Source organism: Lipotes vexillifer, unplaced genomic scaffold (genome assembly GCF_000442215.2).
Source record: "Lipotes vexillifer unplaced genomic scaffold, Lipotes_vexillifer_v1.1 scaffold1130, whole genome shotgun sequence".
In the NCBI taxonomy this organism is placed as follows: Eukaryota; Metazoa; Chordata; class Mammalia; order Artiodactyla; family Lipotidae; genus Lipotes; species Lipotes vexillifer.
The window spans coordinates 454521-474256 of record NW_006797877.1 but is presented as its reverse complement, the minus strand read 5'-3'; the positions used below and the strand labels follow the sequence as shown (position 1 = coordinate 474256).

Below are 19736 nucleotides of genomic sequence, written 5' to 3'. Positions count from 1 at the left end.
ACAGGCTCCAGACGCGCAGGCTCAGCGGCCATAGCTCACGGGCCCAGCCGCTCCGCGGCATGTGGGATCCTCCCGGACCGGGGCACGAACCCGCGTCCCCTGCATCGGCAGGCGGACTCTCAACCACTGCGCCACCAGGGAAGCCCACAAGTTAGTATTTTTATTTAGGACCAAAAGTATATTTTCAAATCGCACTTTATAATTTACTTGTATTCTAAATTCTATTATTTTTGTATTATTTTTCAAATTGATAATGATGATGAATCATTATAATTAAAAACTAATAGGCAAAAGTGGAATGAAGTAAGCATTTCCAAACATAGTCTAACATAAAATTTATTTTTCCTATTTTCCCCCAATATATACAATAATATTTTTCCAGCAGGCTAGAGTCTATTAAAAAATGAAGCATACTAACATTATGTCATTGAAGCCACTGAGAATAATTAAGAGATTTTTCTTTATGATTCAAACTAATATTTGCCAATATATAATAATGGAGATATATCATAGAAATCATTTTGAAGTATTAATCTATACCTTGAGAAATTAAGAGCTGTGTACTTGTATATTTAATTCCTTACCAAAATATATTTTGTTCAAAATACCTTGATTACAAGTCAAAACCACAGTGAGATATCACCTCACACCTGTCAGAATGGCCATCATCAGAAAGAACACGAATAACAAATGTTGCCAGGGATGTGGAGGAAAGGGAGCCCTCCAGCACTGTTGGTGGGAGTGTAAACTGGTGCAGCCGCTATGGGAGACAGTAGGGAGGCTCCTCAAAAAACTAAAAATACGGCTTCCCTGGTGGCGCAGTGGCTGAGAGTCCACCTGCCGACGCAGGGGACACGGGTTCGTGCCCCGGTCCGGGAAGATCCCACATGCCGCGGAGCGGCTGGGCCCGTGAGCCATGGCCGCTGAGCCTACGCTTCCGGAGCCTGTGCTCCGCAACGGGAGAGGCCGCGACCGTGAGAGGCCCGCATACTGCAAAACAAACAAACAAACAAAAAAAACCTAAACTAAAAATAGAACTAGCATATGACCCAGCAATTCCAGTCCTGGGTATATATCCAAAAGAAACAAAAACACTCATTCAAAAATACACACACACCCCGGTGTTCATAGCAGCACTATTTACAGTTACCAAGATATGGAAACAACTTAAGCGTCCATCCGCAGATGAATGGATAAGGAAGATGTGGGGTGTGTGTGTATATATATATAATGCAATACTACTAAGCCTAAAAAATAAAAGAATAAAAAAAAGAATAAAATGTTGCCATTTGGAGCAACATGGATGGACTTGGAGGGCATTATGCTAAGTGAAATAAGTCAGACAGAGAAAGACAAATACTGTATGATATCACTTATATGTGGAATCTAAAAAATACAACAAACTAGTGAATAAAACAAAAAAGAGGCAGACTCACAGATAATAAAGAACAAAGTAGTGGTTACCACTGGGAAGAGGGAAGGAGGGAGGGGCAATATAAGGGTAGGAGATTAAGAGATACAAACTATGAGGAATAAAATAAGCTACAAGGATATACTGTACAACACGAGGAATATAGCCAATATTTTATAATAGCTATAAGTGGAGTATAACCTTTAAAATTGTGAGTCACTATATTGTACACCTGTAATATATACTACAGGTGTATATCAACTGTACTTTAATTTAAAAAAGAATATTAAAAAATACCTTGATTAAAAATGATGTAACAAGCTATTATTAATGAGTAAGACCACTGTCATACAGACTAGGTATGTAAATTTTAGGCTTCTTTTCATCTGTAAGGGCAAAAGGAAAAAATAGAAATTTGGTAAACTCGTGCTACATGACAGAACTGTGGGGAAAACTCAGTTCTCTGTCTTTCTACAACAAGGTGATGATGATTTGACATTCATATTAAAGGGGCTTCTATCATTTTATAGTCTTCATCAGAGAAACTATTCTAATTATTTAGATTGTGAGACATGACCTAAAAGAACTTCGAGATTTTGATCTGGATGGAGCTCCTTATGGGTATACTCCCTTCTGTGATAGCCGCACGGAAATGGATGGATATCGTTTCTGGAAAACGGGATACTGGGCATCACATCTTTTAAGAAGGAAATACCATATCAGGTAAGAAAAGTCATACTCTTACCTTTGAGTGAATAAATAACTTGTTGAATTACAATACTCAGTTTTCTTGGAAAATATACAATAATGGTAACCCATTCTGTAGTGCTTATTACATGCCAGTCACTCTTACAAGACTTCACATATATTAACTCATAAAATCTCTATGACAACCTTTTGAGATATTGCTATCATCTCTATTTTATAGGTGTGGAAACCGAGGCATACAGCATTTGTGTACCTTGCCCAGGCTTATGCTGCTAGTACATAGCTGAGCCCGGAGTTAAACCCAAGTAATATGGCTCAGCTGTATGTTCCTAACTACTACAGAAGATTTAAACTTGGTTTGTCGCATAACAAAGTGAGGATTGTCTTCGAAGCTGTTAACTGTTTTGTAGGCCCATGAGTTTCAGGAGATCTTGGAAAAACTTAAGGTGACCTTAAGAGGATGTGGATCCTAACAGCATCATATCAAACTTCAAACTCCTTGGAAACAGTATTAGACATCAGGAGCAAATTATGAAAGGATTCATTATTATTAGACCCAGGGATATCTAAAGTTAATACCAACACTGTAGACAATCACTGGAGGAAAGTAAATATATGTAAACAACGTAGGCTCTCAAGGAGTCTTCATTTCTTGCAGTGCCTTGTACGTGGTGGATCTCAAGAAGTTCAGGAGAATCGCAGCAGGTGACAGGCTCCGGGGCCAGTACCAAACTCTCAGTCAAGATCCAAACAGTCTTTCAAACCTAGATCAGGTAAGTAAAATATTCATGGAATAATTTTCAATACATAGACATAGACTGTTCTATCTCCCTGTTTATAGATGTCAAAATCTTGTATTTTTAGCCTCTTTCTTCCCTTTATGCAATTTTGTATCAGCTATCTTGACTTACATATTTTTTCACTTCGAGCCTAACATTTTCAGAATAGCGTTTGATCTTCACCTTTCCATGCTTAAACCTCTTCTTTCCACTGTGTGCCCCATCTCACTTTGTTACCCTAAATTTTTCTTACTTGCTTCCATCATCACTTAAGCATGTCTGTCTCCCTCCCTCCTTCCCTTTCTCCCATTTCTCTTTCTCTGTGATTTTTAAGATAAACTCCCTTCATCCTGTGCCCTCCCTGACTACTGCCTTACATTTTGTTTTTCTTCACGAATACTTTTTTTTCTCAAATCCCATTATTTCCTCATTATTGTATCCTGCTAATTTCCTCATTTTAACAATTTAAACGGAAGAAAAAGACCCTGTAGCCCATAATTCCCATTATTCCCTCTTCCCAGTGACTAAAGAATATAGGTTCTGGATTTCCCTGGTGGCACAGTGGTTAAGAATCCTCCTGCCAATGCGGTAGACACAGGTTCGGATCCCTGGTCCAGGAAGATCCCACATGCCACGGAGCAACTAAGCCCGTGCGCCACAACTACTGGGCCTGAGCTCTAGAGCCCGCGAGCCACAGCTACTGAAGCCTGCGTGCATAGAGCCCGTGCTCCGCAACAAGAGAAGCCACCGCAATGAGAAGCCCATGTACCACAACGAAGAGTAGCCCCCGCTCGCCGCAACTAGAGAAAGCCCACGTGCAGCAACGAAGACCCAACGCAGCCAAAAATAAATAAGTAAATTGAGAATATAGGTTCTTACCAGGACCTTACGTGTTTGTTAATTCAGCAAGTATCTGTTGAATACTTACTATGTGTCAGATACTCTCCTAAGCCCTGGGACATCAGAAAACAAAACAGAGATCCTTAGCTCATGGTGCTTTCATTCTAGTGGGAAAATAACTAAATTAATGAACAGTATTTAAAGGCAGTAAGTGCTTTAGAGAAAAAATAAAACACGAAAACATGATAGAGTTCAGAATGGTGAATAGGCGTTAGAGTTTGCTGTTGTAAGCTGAGCGGCCATATGTCTATATGCAGGTGATGTGCAGACGGAGGCTGAAGAGCTGAGCACACAGGTATCTGTGAGAATCCCAAGCAGAGAGGATATCGAATGCAAAGGTCCCAAGGTGGGAGTGGGCCTCAACGTGTGTGAGGAATAGTACAGACGGGAGAAATAGTCTGGCATAGGGAAGAGAGGTGACAGAGGGTCTAGGTAATGTAGAAATTTGAGGCTGTTTGTTTAAAAATCAAGCAAATGGAACATTATAGGTCAAAATACTAATGATTGATTCAGGAGCGCACTGAAGAAGGACTGATTTAAAAAAATCATTCTTGGAAGTCGAGAGAACTCCAAACATGTATGTGTGCAAATGCAAGGTAGCGTCTTTGCAGTATTGCCAATTAGTAGGAAACAGACGTAGGGTCCTCAGTAGACCCCAGTAACATTCCAGATTTAAATTATGCATATCACATGTTTATACTTCTTAGTCATTTCCCCAGTGGATTACTCATAAGGAACCCTACTGGTGATCCGCGTGTGGGTAACTAAGGAAAGGACCCATTTTTCAAGCAGACCAGCAAACACCTGAGGGACTCTGCCAGCGCTGCATCACCACATTTGGGGGATGGTTGTCCTCCTTCGGACGCATCTTGGCTACCATCCCCGCCGGTCCACTAAACACTTCTCACTAAAGTCAAAGTGATATCTTCTTATCCAGTGAACACTTCTTGTTTCTTCTCATTTGCCCTTTTTGTGATGTGGGTGTTTTTGACCTCTCCTTTCCTGAAACTCCCTTGGCTTTCATAGTATCAAATCTTCCTGGTTCTTCTCTGATGTCCGTGACTTTCCCAGCACAGTTGATCTGAGAACTACTCTTTTTCTACCTCTTATTTAAATGTTGCTATCCTCTAAGTTTCTCCCCGTGGCCCACTTCGCATTCTGTACCCGCTCTATCGGCTTCTTACGTACATTGGCTGTAATTTCCAGCTTTTCTACCAAGAATTCCCAAACCTTTATCTCGCCCTTCTCTCTCCTCTGAATGCCTAACTCATATGTTAAATCTACTGAAATAGACCCAGCAATGCCCAGAACTTTTCTCAAATTAAAAGTCAAAAACCCAAGCTATATTCCTCCCCCACTGTTCTTTACATCAGCAGCTACTGCTCAGCTGCCTATTACAGGTTGGGTTATCCAGGAAACAAACTGACTCTAAAGTGGAAATTAGCCTGCAGGAAGTTTATTAGGAAGTGCTCTCAGGACTAACAGCTGTTGGAGAAGGAGAGGAAGCAGAATTAGGCGAATTCTACAAATTCAGCAAAGGCCTCAGACAACCCCCGCAGGGAGTTCTGAAGCTGAGATGGCCTTTCCTGGCTGTCACAGTTTGTCGAGGGGCCCAGGTCTTTATTTCTTCACCTAGATTCCCCTGACCTAGTGATATGACCCAGAACCTCCCAGAGTTATGGGGATAATAAGCACAAGTTCCCCAGGAGGGTCACTGGGAGGGATAAGCAGGGTCACCTCTACTTTGCCCCCTTGGACCCACGCCCTTGTCCTTAATCTTCTTTCTGGGCCCCTGACCAATCAACCAAGCCATTCACCATTTCATATGAATTTATATATATTTTAGCCTTAGGCTGCTTCTCTTCTGTGAATGATAAGGTACACCATCTGAAGCAGTTAAAACAGTTCTTAGAAAATTCATAGCACTAAGTACATATTAGAAAAGAAACAGGCTCTCAACCTCAGCTTCTACCTAGAAACTAGAAAAAAAGAGCAAATTTGAAACCAAAGTAAGTAGAAAAGAGAGAATAATTAAGAATAGAGTGGAAATCAATGAAAAAAAAAACAGAAAAATGGTATGTTTCCATAGATTTTCTTATGAACCAAAGCTGGTTTCTTTGATAAAATTAAGAAAACATAAACCTCTAGCCAGACTGATCAGAAAAAAGATAAAAGACACAAATTACTAATATAGAAATGAGAGACATGACAGCACAATATCCACAGATATTGAAAGAATAATGAGAAAATATTACAGACAACTTTGTGGTAATAAATTCAACAACTTCGATGAAATGGACAAATTACTTAAAAGACACAAACTACCAAAATGCACTCAAAATGAAATAGATAACCTGAATAGCCCTATAACAATCGAAGAAATTGAAATTAGTTTTAAATCTCCAGGCCCAGATAGCTTCTAAATTCTACCAAACTTATGTGAATTCTACCCAACATTAAAGAAAGAAATAGTATCAATTCTACACAAGCTCTTCCAGAAAACTGACATCACATTACTTTTGCCATATTCTGTTGTTAGAAGGAAGTCACTAGGTCCAGCCACACTCCAGGAGGAATAATTGCACGAGGGAATGAATACTGGGAGGCACGGATCATCGGGAGCTGTATCAGAAACTGTCTACCACAAACCCAGATATCTATCAAAATGATATTGGACAGAAAGATTGTGGTATATTTACTCAACAGTAAAAAGGAATGAATTATTCATACATATAGCAACATCGATGAATCTAAAAACAATTATGCTGATCTAAAGAAGCCAAGCCAAAAATACACATATCATATGATTCTATATATACAGAATTCTAGAAAATGCAAACCAATCTACATGGACAAAAAGCAGTTCGTGTTTGCCCAGGAGCTAACTGGCTTAGGTGAATGTAGAAAGGACAGGCAAGAAGGATTGCAAAAAGACACAAGAAAACTTGAGAGTGATGGATGTGTTCAATGAGCTTGATTGTGATCGTTGTGTCACAGGAATGTTTGTATGTAAAACTTATCAGACTGTACCCTTTATTTTATTTTATTTTTTTATTTTTATTTTTTTGCGGTATGCGGGCCTCCCACTGTTGTGGCCTCTCCCGTTGCGGAGTACAGACTCCGGACGTGCAGGCCCAGCGGCCATGGCTCACGGGTCCAGCCACTCCGTGGTATGTGGGATCTTCCCGGAGCGGGGCACGAACCCGAGTCCCCTGCATTGGCAGGCGGACTCTCAGCCACTAGCGCCACCAGGGAAGCCCTAGACTGTACCCTTTAAATATGAACAGTGAATGGACTGGCATAAGGTTAGACTATATATAGATCAATGGTCTAGAACTGAGAGTCCAGAAATAAACCCATGCATCTATGGTCACTGGATTTTTGACAAGCATGCCAGCATAATTTAATGGAGAAAGAATAGCTTTTTCAGCAAAGGTGCCGGAACAACAGCATATCCACATGTAAAGAATGGATTGGACCCCTTCCTAACACCATATATAAAAGCTAACTCAAAATGGATCAAAGGCCTGAATGTAAGAGGGTCAAGTATAAAAATCCTAGAAAATATTGGTGTACATCTTTGTAACTTTGGATTAGGCAATGGTTTCTTAGATATGAAACAAAAAGTACCAGCAACTAAAGAAAAAATAGGACTGCATCAAAATTAAAAACTTTGTGCATTAAAGGACACAAGAAAGTGAAAAGACAACCCACAGAATGGGAGAAAATATTTGCAAATCATATTTCTGATAAGAGACTAGTATCCAGAACATATAAAGAACTCTTATAATTTAATAACAAAAAGAGAACCAATTTTTTTTTTTTTTTTTTTGCGGTATGCAGGCCTCTCACTGTTGTGGCCTCTCCCGTCGCGGAGCACAGGCTCCGGATGCACAGGCTCAGCGGCCATGGCTCACGGGCCCAGCTGCTCCGCGGCATGTGGGATCTTCCCGGACCGGGGCACAAACCCGTGTCCCCTGCATCGGCAGGCGGACTCCCAACCACTGCACCGCCAGGGAAGCCCAAGAGAACCAATTTTTAAATGCTCAAAGGATTTTATTTTTGTTTTTGGGTGTTCTGGGTCTTCGTTGCTGCGTGCAGCCTTTCTCTAGTTGCGGCGAGCGGTGGCTTCTCTCGTTGCAGAGCACGGGCTCTAGGTGTTCAGTCTTCAGTAGTTGCAGCATGCGGGCTCAGTAGTTGTGGCACACGGGCTTAGTTGCTCTGCAGCATGTGGGATCTTCCTGGACCAGGGGTCAAACCCGTGTCCCCTGCATTGGCAGGTGGATTCTTATCCACTGCACCACCAAGGAAGTCCTGCTCAAAGGATTTAAATAGATATTTTGCCAAAGAAGATATACAAATGGCCAATAAATACGTGAAAAGATGCTCAGCATCACTGGTCATTAGGAACTTCAAGTCGATACCACATCATACTCACTGGGATGGCTATAATAAAAAAGACAGTAAAAGCTCTGGCAAGGATATGGAGAATTTGGAACCATCATACACTGCTGATGGGAACATAAAATAGTATAGTGTAGTGGATGTGTCTGTGTGTTTCGCCAGCCATGTTTAGTTGCATGGAGGCAGGTGCAGAGTTTGGATTTAACCAGGACTACAGTTTTGCCAAGCGAGTACAACTAAATGCAAGAATGGTAAGACCATTGAGAATATATTCAAGGGATTAAATATAATGATTAACCATGGAAATTAAGGAGGGGGGGGGGAGTGAAGACATCAGGGGGTAAAGGACAGTGAAATAGTGGTAAAATCAGTTGATTGGAGGTCCCAGTGGGGGGTCAAAAGCTATTGATATCTGAGTACTTGATGGAGTAAAAGCTGAAAATCAAGAAGTTGTCAGAGAGTGGGAGCATGAAATTGAAATTATAGAGGACTTGGCTAGGACATGACCATGGGAGAAAGTGGCTGAGATAAGATGACAGACCAGGTTGTTTAAGGATTTCACGAACGGATTCCCAGGAAAAGGGTGCTGGAAGAGGGAACAGTTAACTAGCTTTTATTTTTTTTTTAATTAATAGACTATATTTTTAGAGCAGTGTTAGATTTACAGGAAAAACTTGAGCAGAAAATACAAAGAAGTCTCATATTTCTGGGCTCTCTATTCTGTTCCATTGCTGGATTTGTCTGTCCTTTTGCCATTACCAATCTCTAATTACTGTAGAATTTATATGAAGACTTCAGATTCGGTAGTGTCGGTCCTCTGGCTTTGTTATGCTTCTCCGGCACTGTGTTGGCTCTTCTGTGTTGGCTCTTCTGTGTTGGGTCTTCTGCCTTTCGTACAAACTTGAGAATGAGTTGGTTGATACCCACAAAATAATTTTCTGGGACTTTTATTGGGATTGCGTTGAATCTGTAAATCGAGTTGGGAAGAACTGACATCTTAACACTATTAAGTCTATCTGTGAACATGAAATATCTCTCCATTTATATAGATGTTCCTAGATTTCTTTCATCAGAATTTTATAGTTTTCCTCATGTAGAGGAACATATTTTGTTAGATTTTTTTACCTAGGTTTATTTGGGGTGTTTTGTTTTTTTGTTTTGGGGGGGGGTGTTTGGTGCTAATGTAAATGATGGTGTGCTTTTAATTTCAAATTCCAATTGTTGGTTGCTAGTATATAGCAATTGACCTTTGTTTGTTAACCTTGTATCCTGAAACCTTGCTATCATTGCTTATTAGTTCCAGGGGTTTTTTTTTTTTTTTTTTTTTTACTGATTCTTAGGATTTTCTGCGTAAACAATCCTGTCATCCTCAAAGAAAGAGAGTTTTATTGCTTCCTTTCCAATCTTTATACCATTTCTTTCTTTTTCCTGTCTTGCTGCATTGGCTAGAGCTTCCAGTATGATGATTAATAGGAGTGTTGAGAGAAGAACCCTAAAATTATGAATCTTGGAACTTAGATGGGACAGCTAACACAAGTACTGCTGGTGCCCTCCGGGAGAGACAGGAAACATGCCCTTTGCTCTGGAATGTAAACAAATATTCTCTGGGAAGGGCTCTGCAATCCCTGGCATATATAAGCGGGTATTTCTGGGAAAGGTGTCTTTAAATCTCTGCAGAGGTCTCTGTCTTTAATTTACTAGGCTCATTTGCCATTTAAACATCCTTTTACCCAGGTGCCAGCGATCTTTGCTTAGAAAGCTCTGAGTATGCAGAAATGTGAAAATATTTGTGGAGCGTAGTTTGCTGATAGGGAAATGAAAAGTCACCTCAGAATCTGGAGAGTGTGGTGTTGACTACATAAACAGTAATAGCAGACACGGTATAAGTGATTAATCCTGGTGTTTCGAGGCAGATAAGAGGTAGAGAGGGCATGTGGAATGGTGGGTTTCTGGGCCTCTCTCTCCACCTCGGATGCTAGGGGTGAAGCCCAGGGCAGGTGTGGTCTTTGTTCCAGTGCACAGGTTCATTCATGACACAAGACGATTGGGTCAAATTAAGTATTTAAAGCTTCAAAATAGAGACACACCTCAGATTTACATGTTTTTTTAGGAACTGTTTATAATCTAAATGACATCTTCAACTTCTTTCACTCTGACTCTAATTTCTATACCTCTATGTTTAAATCGTTCTTTTTTTCTGTAGGATCTTCCCAATAATATGATTTACCAAGTTGCCATTAAGTCTCTTCCCCAAGACTGGTTGTGGTGTGAAACGTGGTGTGATGATGAATCCAAACAAAGAGCCAAAACAATTGACCTGGTGAGTGTTTGCATTTTCCTTTGTATAAGCAGATATGGAAATGTTCCAATAGAAATATTTTCTGTATTACAAATGGAATGGCGCACGTAGGGCACCCTGCTGCCCAGTCTGTTATTTACTGTTATATTTACCTAGGTTGTCAAGTATAGGGCTGTGTTGGGGGCCCCCAAGACCACCCCGAGGTTTGATGATTCAATAAGAGGACCCATAGGACTCAGAATCATGGCTGTGAATATATTACAGTGAGAGAATGCAAAGCAAAATCAGGAAAAGGCACATGGGGTGAAGTCCAGAGAAAACCAGGTTCAAGCTTCCAGGAGTCCTCTCCCTGTGAAGTTACCCAGGACAGCCCTAATTCCTTAAGCTACAAGAAGCACAGCAACCCATGTGAAAGGTGGTCTATCAGGGACGCTTACCAGAAACCCAGTGCCCAGGATTCTTACTGGGGGCCTGGTCATGGCAAGCCCCACCTCTGCCTGGCACGTGCCAGAATTCCCAACATCCAGAAGGAAGGCAGGTGGTCAGCATAAACCACATGTTTGCACAGTTTAGGCACAGTGAGCCCTTCTCAGCCGGGAATGGTGGGAACACTCCTGAAACCCAAGTTCCCAGGTGCCAGCCAAGGGCCAACCTTGCAGGCACGGGTCTCAGGCCTGCTTTGTTCATTCTTCTCTGCACAAGGCCTTTTGAAAGAAAGGCCGTGAGCTGGCTGAAATGTTTATGGATTAGCTGTCATCTTAACATGTCATCAGTTTAGTTGCCCTGCCAATAATTTTCCCAAATAAAGACAACCAAAATAACTCTGTCTACTTAAATTATCCTATACATGTCTATTTTTCTTCATTATTTTTGAGAAGTTTTTTTCTTAGATTTTCATTTTAAGCAGTTTATGCTACACAGTTTAAATCTAGACATGAAATATTTTAAACTAACTTACTTATTATCCAGCTGTCTAGACATTATATTCCAATACTATATATTATCTTTAATAGTACAAGACATTATTCTTTTTCTGACCATATTATTTTTATGTGCTAAAAGTACAGAATAATTGTTTACAAGATCTTCACTGAAGAACAGACTGTCAAAATGTTAGAACTCATAGTTTTGAACAAAATAAGACAGGGCAATAAAATATAGGGATGTTTTTCCAGATATGTATAGAAAGGTATAGAAAGAAAGGTATAGAAACATTTTGCATGCCAAAATGTTAGACTGCAATCATAGTGGATAGAATGTAGCAGAAACAAGATGGCATTGGTAAGAAGAAAGCGGGGGAACTTTCTAAAGAGAGGTCAAGAACATTACTGAACATAACATAAAATGTTAAGGTTATGTCGTATAAGGTGGTGACTCATATGTTACTGACATAAGGTCTCCCTGGGCTCTTTAGTACTTAGATTAACATGAGCTACTCTAACAAATGCCGTATTTCCATGGTTTCACGTACACCCAGGTGCAGACCTAAGTGGGTGTCCTGTCAGCGAGTAGCTTCCCTGTACATCATGACTCAGGGACCAGTCTCCATCCATCTTGTGGCTTCTTCAAGCTCTAGGGTCCTGTCGTCATCTGTGTCCATCTGGAGCTGATCCATCCAGTATGACAGCCACATGCCACATGCAGCCATAGAGTACTTAAAATGTTGCTAGTGTAAATTGAGACATGCCATAAGGTGTAAAACACATCGGATTTTTAAGACTCAGTACAATACAAAGAATGTAAAAATATCTCATTACCAATTTTTATATTGATTACATTTTGACTGATAACATTTTGGAAATACTGGGTTAAATAAAATATAGTATTAAAACTTATTTCACCCGTTCCTTTTGCATTTTTATATGTGGCTGCTAGAAAATGTAAAGCTGCGTGTGTGGCTTCCATCATATTTCTATTGGATAGTGTTGATCTGGAGGGAAAGGAGAAAGGAATGTGGAGAATACATCCTGATCCTGAAGGCCTTGGCCCCGTGGTAGGAATTGGTCGTGTGGCCACATCCAGTTGTAAGAGGAGCTAAGGATCGTCATTCCTCGATGGGCAGCCACTTCCTAGCAACAGGTCTACCTAGGAGAAGGATCGGGGACATAGATTTTGGTGGACAGCATCGTGTCTCCCACAGAAACATTTAAAATAAAAATGGAAGAACATGCTATTTTTGGTCACCTTCTTGGGGAAAATGTTAACAAGAAAAATCCCAAGGAAATGGTCTAATGGAGAGGAGAAAGCATGATTCCTGGTATTGAAGGTGAGGGTGAGAGTGTTTGTGAATGTCATGATACTGTCTCAACTCCCTTTCAATCAAGGTTTCTCAGCTGGGGCATTATTTACATCTGGGACCAAGTAATTCCCTGTTGTGGAGGCGGACCTGTGCGCTGTACAGGACGGTGTTTAGCAGCATCCCTGGCCTCTATCCACTAGGTGGCCGTAGCCCCCCACCTCCATTACGACAATCAGAAATACCTCCAGGCCTGGCCACAGCTCCCCTGTGGGGCGTGGTCACCCCACTTAAGCACCGCTGATAGAGATTGTAGCAGGGGGGAATTGTAGCATAAACGAAGGACAAACATAGTATTTTTGTTTTAATAGTTTCTGACATAGTTAGAAAATAGTTCCATTGTCTTCTTTATAGAACACATTGCCTGTGAAATTAATTTCTACAAAGAAAATACTGTTTTCAAGTTACTTCAGAAATATATTACTTTAGAAAATATTCCACAATGCAATGAACTGAAAATGTTGGATGAGGAAGGGATTAAGACAGCAGGCCCGGGCTTCCCTGGTGGCGCAGTGGTTAAGAATCCGCCTGCCAATGCAGGGGACACGGGTTCCAGCCCTGGTCCGGGAAGGTCCCACATTGCCGCGGAGCAACTAAGCCCGTGCGCCACAACTCCTGAGCCCGCAAGCCACAACTACTGAGCCCACAAGCCACAACTACTAAAGCCCGCGTGCCTAGAGCCCGTGCTCCGCAACAAGAGAAACCACTGCAATGAGAAGCCCACGCACCGCAACAAAAACCCAACGCAGCCATAAATAAATAAATAAGACAACAGGCTCATGGTTCATAACTTAGCTCTCCCATAAGGCATGAAGGATGAAGGGGAAAGCAAGTTGGGGCAACTATAAGAAAGCGCCGCGTAGAAGTGAGCTTCAGGACACATCCTTTGTTGATGCTTCGTGAAGAGCAGACAGGATGCTTGTGTAACTGTGAAGTTTATGCTCCTCCTGTAGTCTTTCCTGTCTACAGGAAAGTCAGTGGCATCTCCATTCTTTACGTTGCTCCAGCCAAAGACACTAGGGTCATATTTGATGCCTCTCTTTTCTCACAATTCACATCCAGCCCATGAGCAAGTCTTGTCAACGGTACCTTCAAATACATCCAGAGTCAGAACCTTCTTAGACTCCTCCTCTACTTTTTGCCTTTTAACCTTGATTTAATTTCCCAAGAAACTCTATAATAGGACCAACTGCTAGTTAAAATTGATCAAATATTAGAGGAACTTTGTAGATGATCTTGTTTTAATTTCGTCCTTTGCAGATGAAAAAAAACTAAGATTCTGCCACTGCCCACACCCCCGCCCCCACACACACACACACACACACACACACACACACACACACACACACACACACACACACACACACACACACACACACACACAGTTTAGTGGCTAGGTCTTACTACCAGTAAGTGTGGACCGTCCAAGTCTTACTAGCAGTAAAAACTGGAACCATGAGGACTGAGGATCCAAGTCCATTGCTTTTCCACTGTGCCTATTAAGCAGGCTAGTTAAATATTTTTAAGGTGTGGAGATTTATGAGCTACTCTGAATTTCACAACTGTCAGTATTTTGACAAATGAGTTCCAGTTAAGTGATTTTTAATATCATAACTGCTAATGAGAACAGAGGCATGTGAAAGAGGATGAATGCTTTTGCCAAAGAAACTCAAGACGTTTTCTAAAGGCTGATAAATAGTTCTGTGTATGGAAAACATTAAGTATATAAACCCAGGTTTTAGTCTGAAGAAAAGGCAATCAAATATTTATTAATATAGTCTTCTATGTTCTTTTACAGGATGGTCATATAATTGGCTGTTTTGTGCAAACATTTTACAGAATTGTTTGACAGACTTCTTATGAGCCATCAGAAAGTCTGTAAACAATTTTTGTTTAAAGTTCTGATTGAGGTGTTTGCATTAAACACTTACTGCTTATATAAACTATGATTTGTCATTTCACTTGATCCTTTCTCTATTAAACTAATTCCGGTATTTCAAGTACTTAGTACCTAGGGCCCTGCTTTTTATAAAATGCATTTTGTTGGCTCTAGTGACATAGCAGTGTCCTCAAGTATTTCCTTTATGTTTCCTCAAACATGGTTTTTTATTAACAAAGCTTTATTTAAACTTTCAGTGCAATAACCCCAAAACGAAAGAACCTAAACTAAAAGCCGCTGCCAGGATTGTCCCAGAATGGGTGGAGTATGATACTGAGATACGACAACTATTAGATCACCTTGAAAACAAGAAGAAAAATGCAAGTAAGTTATTCTGCAGTGGTGTATGAACCATATGTTGCATTAAGTGAAATTAGAATAGATCACAGACTCAGTTCTTAGTGAAGTTATCAAATGATTAGGTCAGAATTTCTTTACCAAAGTCCGTGACTTGATTACAAATTCATTTTTATGTGGACTTAAGCTCACAAGTTTAAAACATGGATAGAGAATCTATTCCCCCATGGATATAGCTTCAGATCATCACAGAGTCAGTATAGTATTAACCTCCTGACATAATGTAGAGGTGAAAAAAGTAAAAGAAACATTTGTCTTTAAGCCACACTGAATTTCCTAAATATGAAAATCCAAGCCCTGAAGTTTAATAAAAGCCTTACATAGCTAACTAAAATATTACCTCCTGTCTCCTAAATTAATCTGGTACATGGTATAGGTTTCCCCATGAAAAGTTGGTTCCTGGATCTAGTAGCCTTAGTCATGACTAGAGGGTGATTTGGATTAATTTGTTCCCATTTCTTAGACTTAAAAAACTGGAAAAAAAAAAAAAAAGTAAAATAAAAATTGAGGTTACCTTAGCATTTCATCACCCTACATAAATCCTCAACACCGATAAATATGTGTTGGATATTCTTTTAAAGCTGATATTGACTTCTTGATTCCTTCATAATTCCCTTTCCTGGTCAGTGCCTGTCTCTATTGTCCTTTGCTCTTTTTTAAAAGTAGTACTGAGCTCCTATTGTGTTCCAGTCAGTAGGTTAGAGACTTTCACAGGTTAGACTAGTTAATCCTCACAGTAATTCTTTCTAGTAGTTCAGAATATAGTTCTTATTTTCCTCAGCTTTACTTTTTAGGGAGGCTGAAGTGATTATATATAAAATTTCTCATATAAGCATGAAATTCTGTTTCATCTTGACTCTGTTTTCCTTAACAAAATCAGTGTGTGTTGTCTGAGAAGTTCAGTATTTAAAACACACCCAAGCATTTTTAATACTGTAGTATAAAGGTGCCATTTCAATTCAGAAGAAGAAAGATTATTCTCTAAGTGGTGTAACTGTTTTCAAAGGGAGAGAAGGAAAGAAGGCAAAAAAGGAAGGAAGAAAGGAAAATTCACATAATTACCTCACAAGCAATTTTAAAGGTATAAAACACTGAGAAGAAATGTTTCTCTTATCGAATTGGAAAGAGTTAAAGGATTAATAATACCCAGCATTAGCAAGGGTATTGACAAGTAAGCACTCTCGTACATACAGTAGCTGTATAAATTAAGGAAATTTTATAATATGCATAAAAAATTTAAATATATGCCCTTTGACCCAGCAATTCACAAGAAACTTACATTTAAACGAGAAAAATTATGCATATATATACATTATGTTTGTTACAGCATTGTTTTTAATAATGAAACAGAACCTGTCCATCAATAGAGGATCGATTGCATAAACACTGATACATACAATGAAATATAATGTAGCCTTTCAAGAGAATTGAGACAGATTTGTGCTGACAGCAAATTTTTAAGTTAAAAAATAGGTTATAGAATATTTATAATGTTATTGACCCACATCTTAATTAAATAAAAATTGCATGTCTGTGTATATATGTTTTTGCATGGTTATATGTATAAATAAGAGAGGTTTTACAAAAGAGATTTTTGGGTTTATTGCTTAATTTTTTTTTGTTTTTTTTTTTGTGGTTCGCGGGCCTCTCACTGTTGTGGCCTCTCCCGTTGCGGAGCACAGGCTCCGGATGCGCAGGCTCAGCGGCCATGGCTCACGGGCCCAGCCGCTCCGCGGCATGTGGGATCTTCCCGGACCGGGGCACGAGCAGTTTTGACACATCGGCAGGTGGACTCTCAACCACTGCGCCACCAGGGAAGCCCAAACTGTTCTATTTTTAGCCTTCCACGTTTTATCTTGGAATAAACACCAGGCTGTTTCTTTCTGCAGTGCAGAAGGAATGAGAGTGGAGAGCTGACGTGCACAGATTTTCCATACAGTCCTTCAGTTAATTGCTTCACTGGGTGATGTACTCCCCACCAGTGTTTTCTGTTAGGAGGCTTTCCCAGGCTTCTCTGTCAAGAAAATCAACTCATCCTCTCAGCTGTGTATTCTGTTTTCTGCGTTTAGAAATTCGTTGATAACTCTGCTCCAGTGTTGTCTCATAACCACTTCTCCCATTGTCTTTATTGCTATTCCCTTTTATATTTCTTACCTTTCCAGTGGAGTTTAGTGGAGAGATATAGTCTGCCATCTTGAATTATGGAACAGGATCCATTTTAAATGTATATTAATTAATTTCTGCCTGAAAATATCATTTTGAATTTTCAGTGTTCTTAAATCAGTATGTGACAGCTCAATGATGCAGAAGGTGAGGAAACCATTTTGATCTCTAGGGGTCTTCACTAGTACTGATTCTCACATTTGTACAGTATTTGTGTCTGTGTTTGAATGCTCTGTCCTCCCATCTTAGATGAGGACCATATATGTCTTCTGCTTTTTTGTTGTTCCGTTTCATTAACAACAGGATACTTTGTACGTGGTGAGTAATCTGTTAGTACCATTCAAGGCCTCTATTGCCAGGCAGGGTGCTAGGTCCTGAAGATAGCAAAGATAAATAAGGTATGGTCCTTGTTTTCATAGACTCATGGGACCTGGCTTCTAGGTGGGTAAAGAGGCAAGTACTTATGATACAATGTAACAGATACCATAACATACCAAGAGCTATTTTTACGGCACATAATGAAGCAAGTAGGTACTAAACTAACAAACAAGAGGATCCTCAGGGAGCACCTGTGCTTTTTATTATATTAATTCATACCTCAGTCAGGTTTAAGCTACTGTGATGTTTGAGATTTCAGGAGCTAAATAAACTTTCCTCCCCTACAGTTTTGACACATGATGAACTCTAGCACCGGCCTGTGTAAGAAGATGAGAAAGTATGACAAGAAATCTGCCACCTGCTGGGGAAATGTGGAACTACTGCTAAGACTTCTGAAAGTTTCATTAAGGATCAGTGACATATTCTTCAATTTAAATTAATTATTTAAAAATACATGTGTTTAATGTATTGAATAAGTTTAAGTTATATAAGCAATGGCCACTGAGTGTTTAAAACTAGATTGTTCCTCTTTCCTGATTGCTTAAAACACTGTGTTTTCACCAGTTAAAGTGATAATTTTGCCAGATAACCAAGTAGAAGAACGTATCTGACTAGCTGGTCCCCAATTAGCAAACCATCTACGTGTTTGGATATTCCAGCTCTATGTGCATCCATATTTCTTCATTCCAAAGATGCTTTTAAATTAGAGAAATCTATTTTGTGTTTTTTCTTCTGAGAAAGGAGGACTCATGGTTATCTCCGAATAATTTTTTTTTAAAAGTAAGCCCATTTACACCTTAACTGTTGTTTTAAAATGGTGGTGTCACACTAATTATTTTGTTTATCCTTAAACCATATGATGTTTTAATCCTATGCAGTATTTGTATTTTTTTAATGTTTCTAATTTTTATTTCATAAAATGATATTCATGGGCTTATGGGGTATATATGTATTCTTTTTAAAAAAGAACTGGCTAGTTTTATAGAAACTTAGTTAAGAGTGTAAACAGTTTGTTGTCCTGTTTTATATTAATAGATGAATAGGAATAGTAAATGTTCAAAAACTATCCAACTATTCTAGAATCATAGGATCTTGGGACTGGAGACGACCTCAATGTCATGTGGACCCTGAAGAAGCTGATTGAATAGGGCTGAGGGGAGCGTGGGAAATCACGATTGTCTAAGAAGCGCTCCAGATGACTCCGGTGACAAGTGAGGTTTGAGGAACAGCCCCCCCGCCCCCCCTTACAAGGCCCTGCCAGGTGGACCCTCGAGCCATCTTGGAACCTTCCAGGGCCACATGGAACTGTCTGCCTCTGGAGACTGGCTGGTGCATCTTTGGACAACTCCGTACAGAGTTCCACAGTGAGCCCGAAGCTGTCTACTGGCAGTCTCTACTCTCGCTCCTCTGAGCTCTTCTGAACGAACCTAATCCTTCTCTGTTGGATGGCACAGCCCACAGAGTATTTGAAAATAACTACTTTGCCCCCAGCAGCTTCATTCTTCCTAATGAGAGATCACAAGGCCTCTCCCTCTCCCTGTAACCTTCCCTTTGTTACTTGTTTGGGTTTGTCTGTGATAAAATGCAGTGTTCCAGGTGTGGCCTGGAATGGAAGCAGATTGTTCCTGTGGGTTCCAAGGGCCCTAAGGGATGCTGTCAGAGGCTTGAGTGGTAACTTGGCCTGGGGTGAAGACCCCAGTTCCACGGGGCCTCCGGTGCACTCCTCTTTGGAGTCGGGGCTTGGTGAGAGGCAAGAGCCTCTGTAAGCTTCTAGCTTGGGCAGAGACCCCAGCTGGCTGTGAGATGGTACGTCCCTAGGTAACGGCACCAACTACCTTCTCCACTATGCTAGATTCTGTACTTCACAAAGTATAAGCTAAACTGCAGAATGATGCAGCTTGCAGCTTGTGATTTGAATGGCTACATTTTACATGTCTCATTTCCAGATGAATGATACCTTATATCTAAAAATCCAGACTTACCAGTATTTCTTTACAGGGAGATTCTTTTCTAAAATGGCTAACTTTTACGTCAACGGCATGTAGAGCGCAGCGCCATACAGAGCTCTGCCCTCCTTGGGGATGCGCGAGGGGAGCTGAACC

The 19736-nt window shown here is 40.3% G+C and overlaps 1 protein-coding gene across 1 annotated transcript in view; it reads left to right on the top strand.

Annotated features, from left to right (window-relative positions):
• UGGT2 (UDP-glucose glycoprotein glucosyltransferase 2) overlaps positions 1 to 17944 on the top strand; it is a 160928-nt gene extending 142984 nt beyond the window's left edge. Inside the window, exons 35-39 of the mRNA XM_007469922.1 lie at positions 1974 to 2134; positions 2778 to 2892; positions 10406 to 10522; positions 14934 to 15060; positions 17922 to 17944. Of these exons, the coding sequence (XP_007469984.1) occupies positions 1974 to 2134; positions 2778 to 2892; positions 10406 to 10522; positions 14934 to 15060; positions 17922 to 17944 (543 nt within the window). The remainder of the gene's footprint in view (positions 1 to 1973; positions 2135 to 2777; positions 2893 to 10405; positions 10523 to 14933; positions 15061 to 17921) is intronic.
• Positions 17945 to 19736: the final 1792 nt, after the last annotated feature.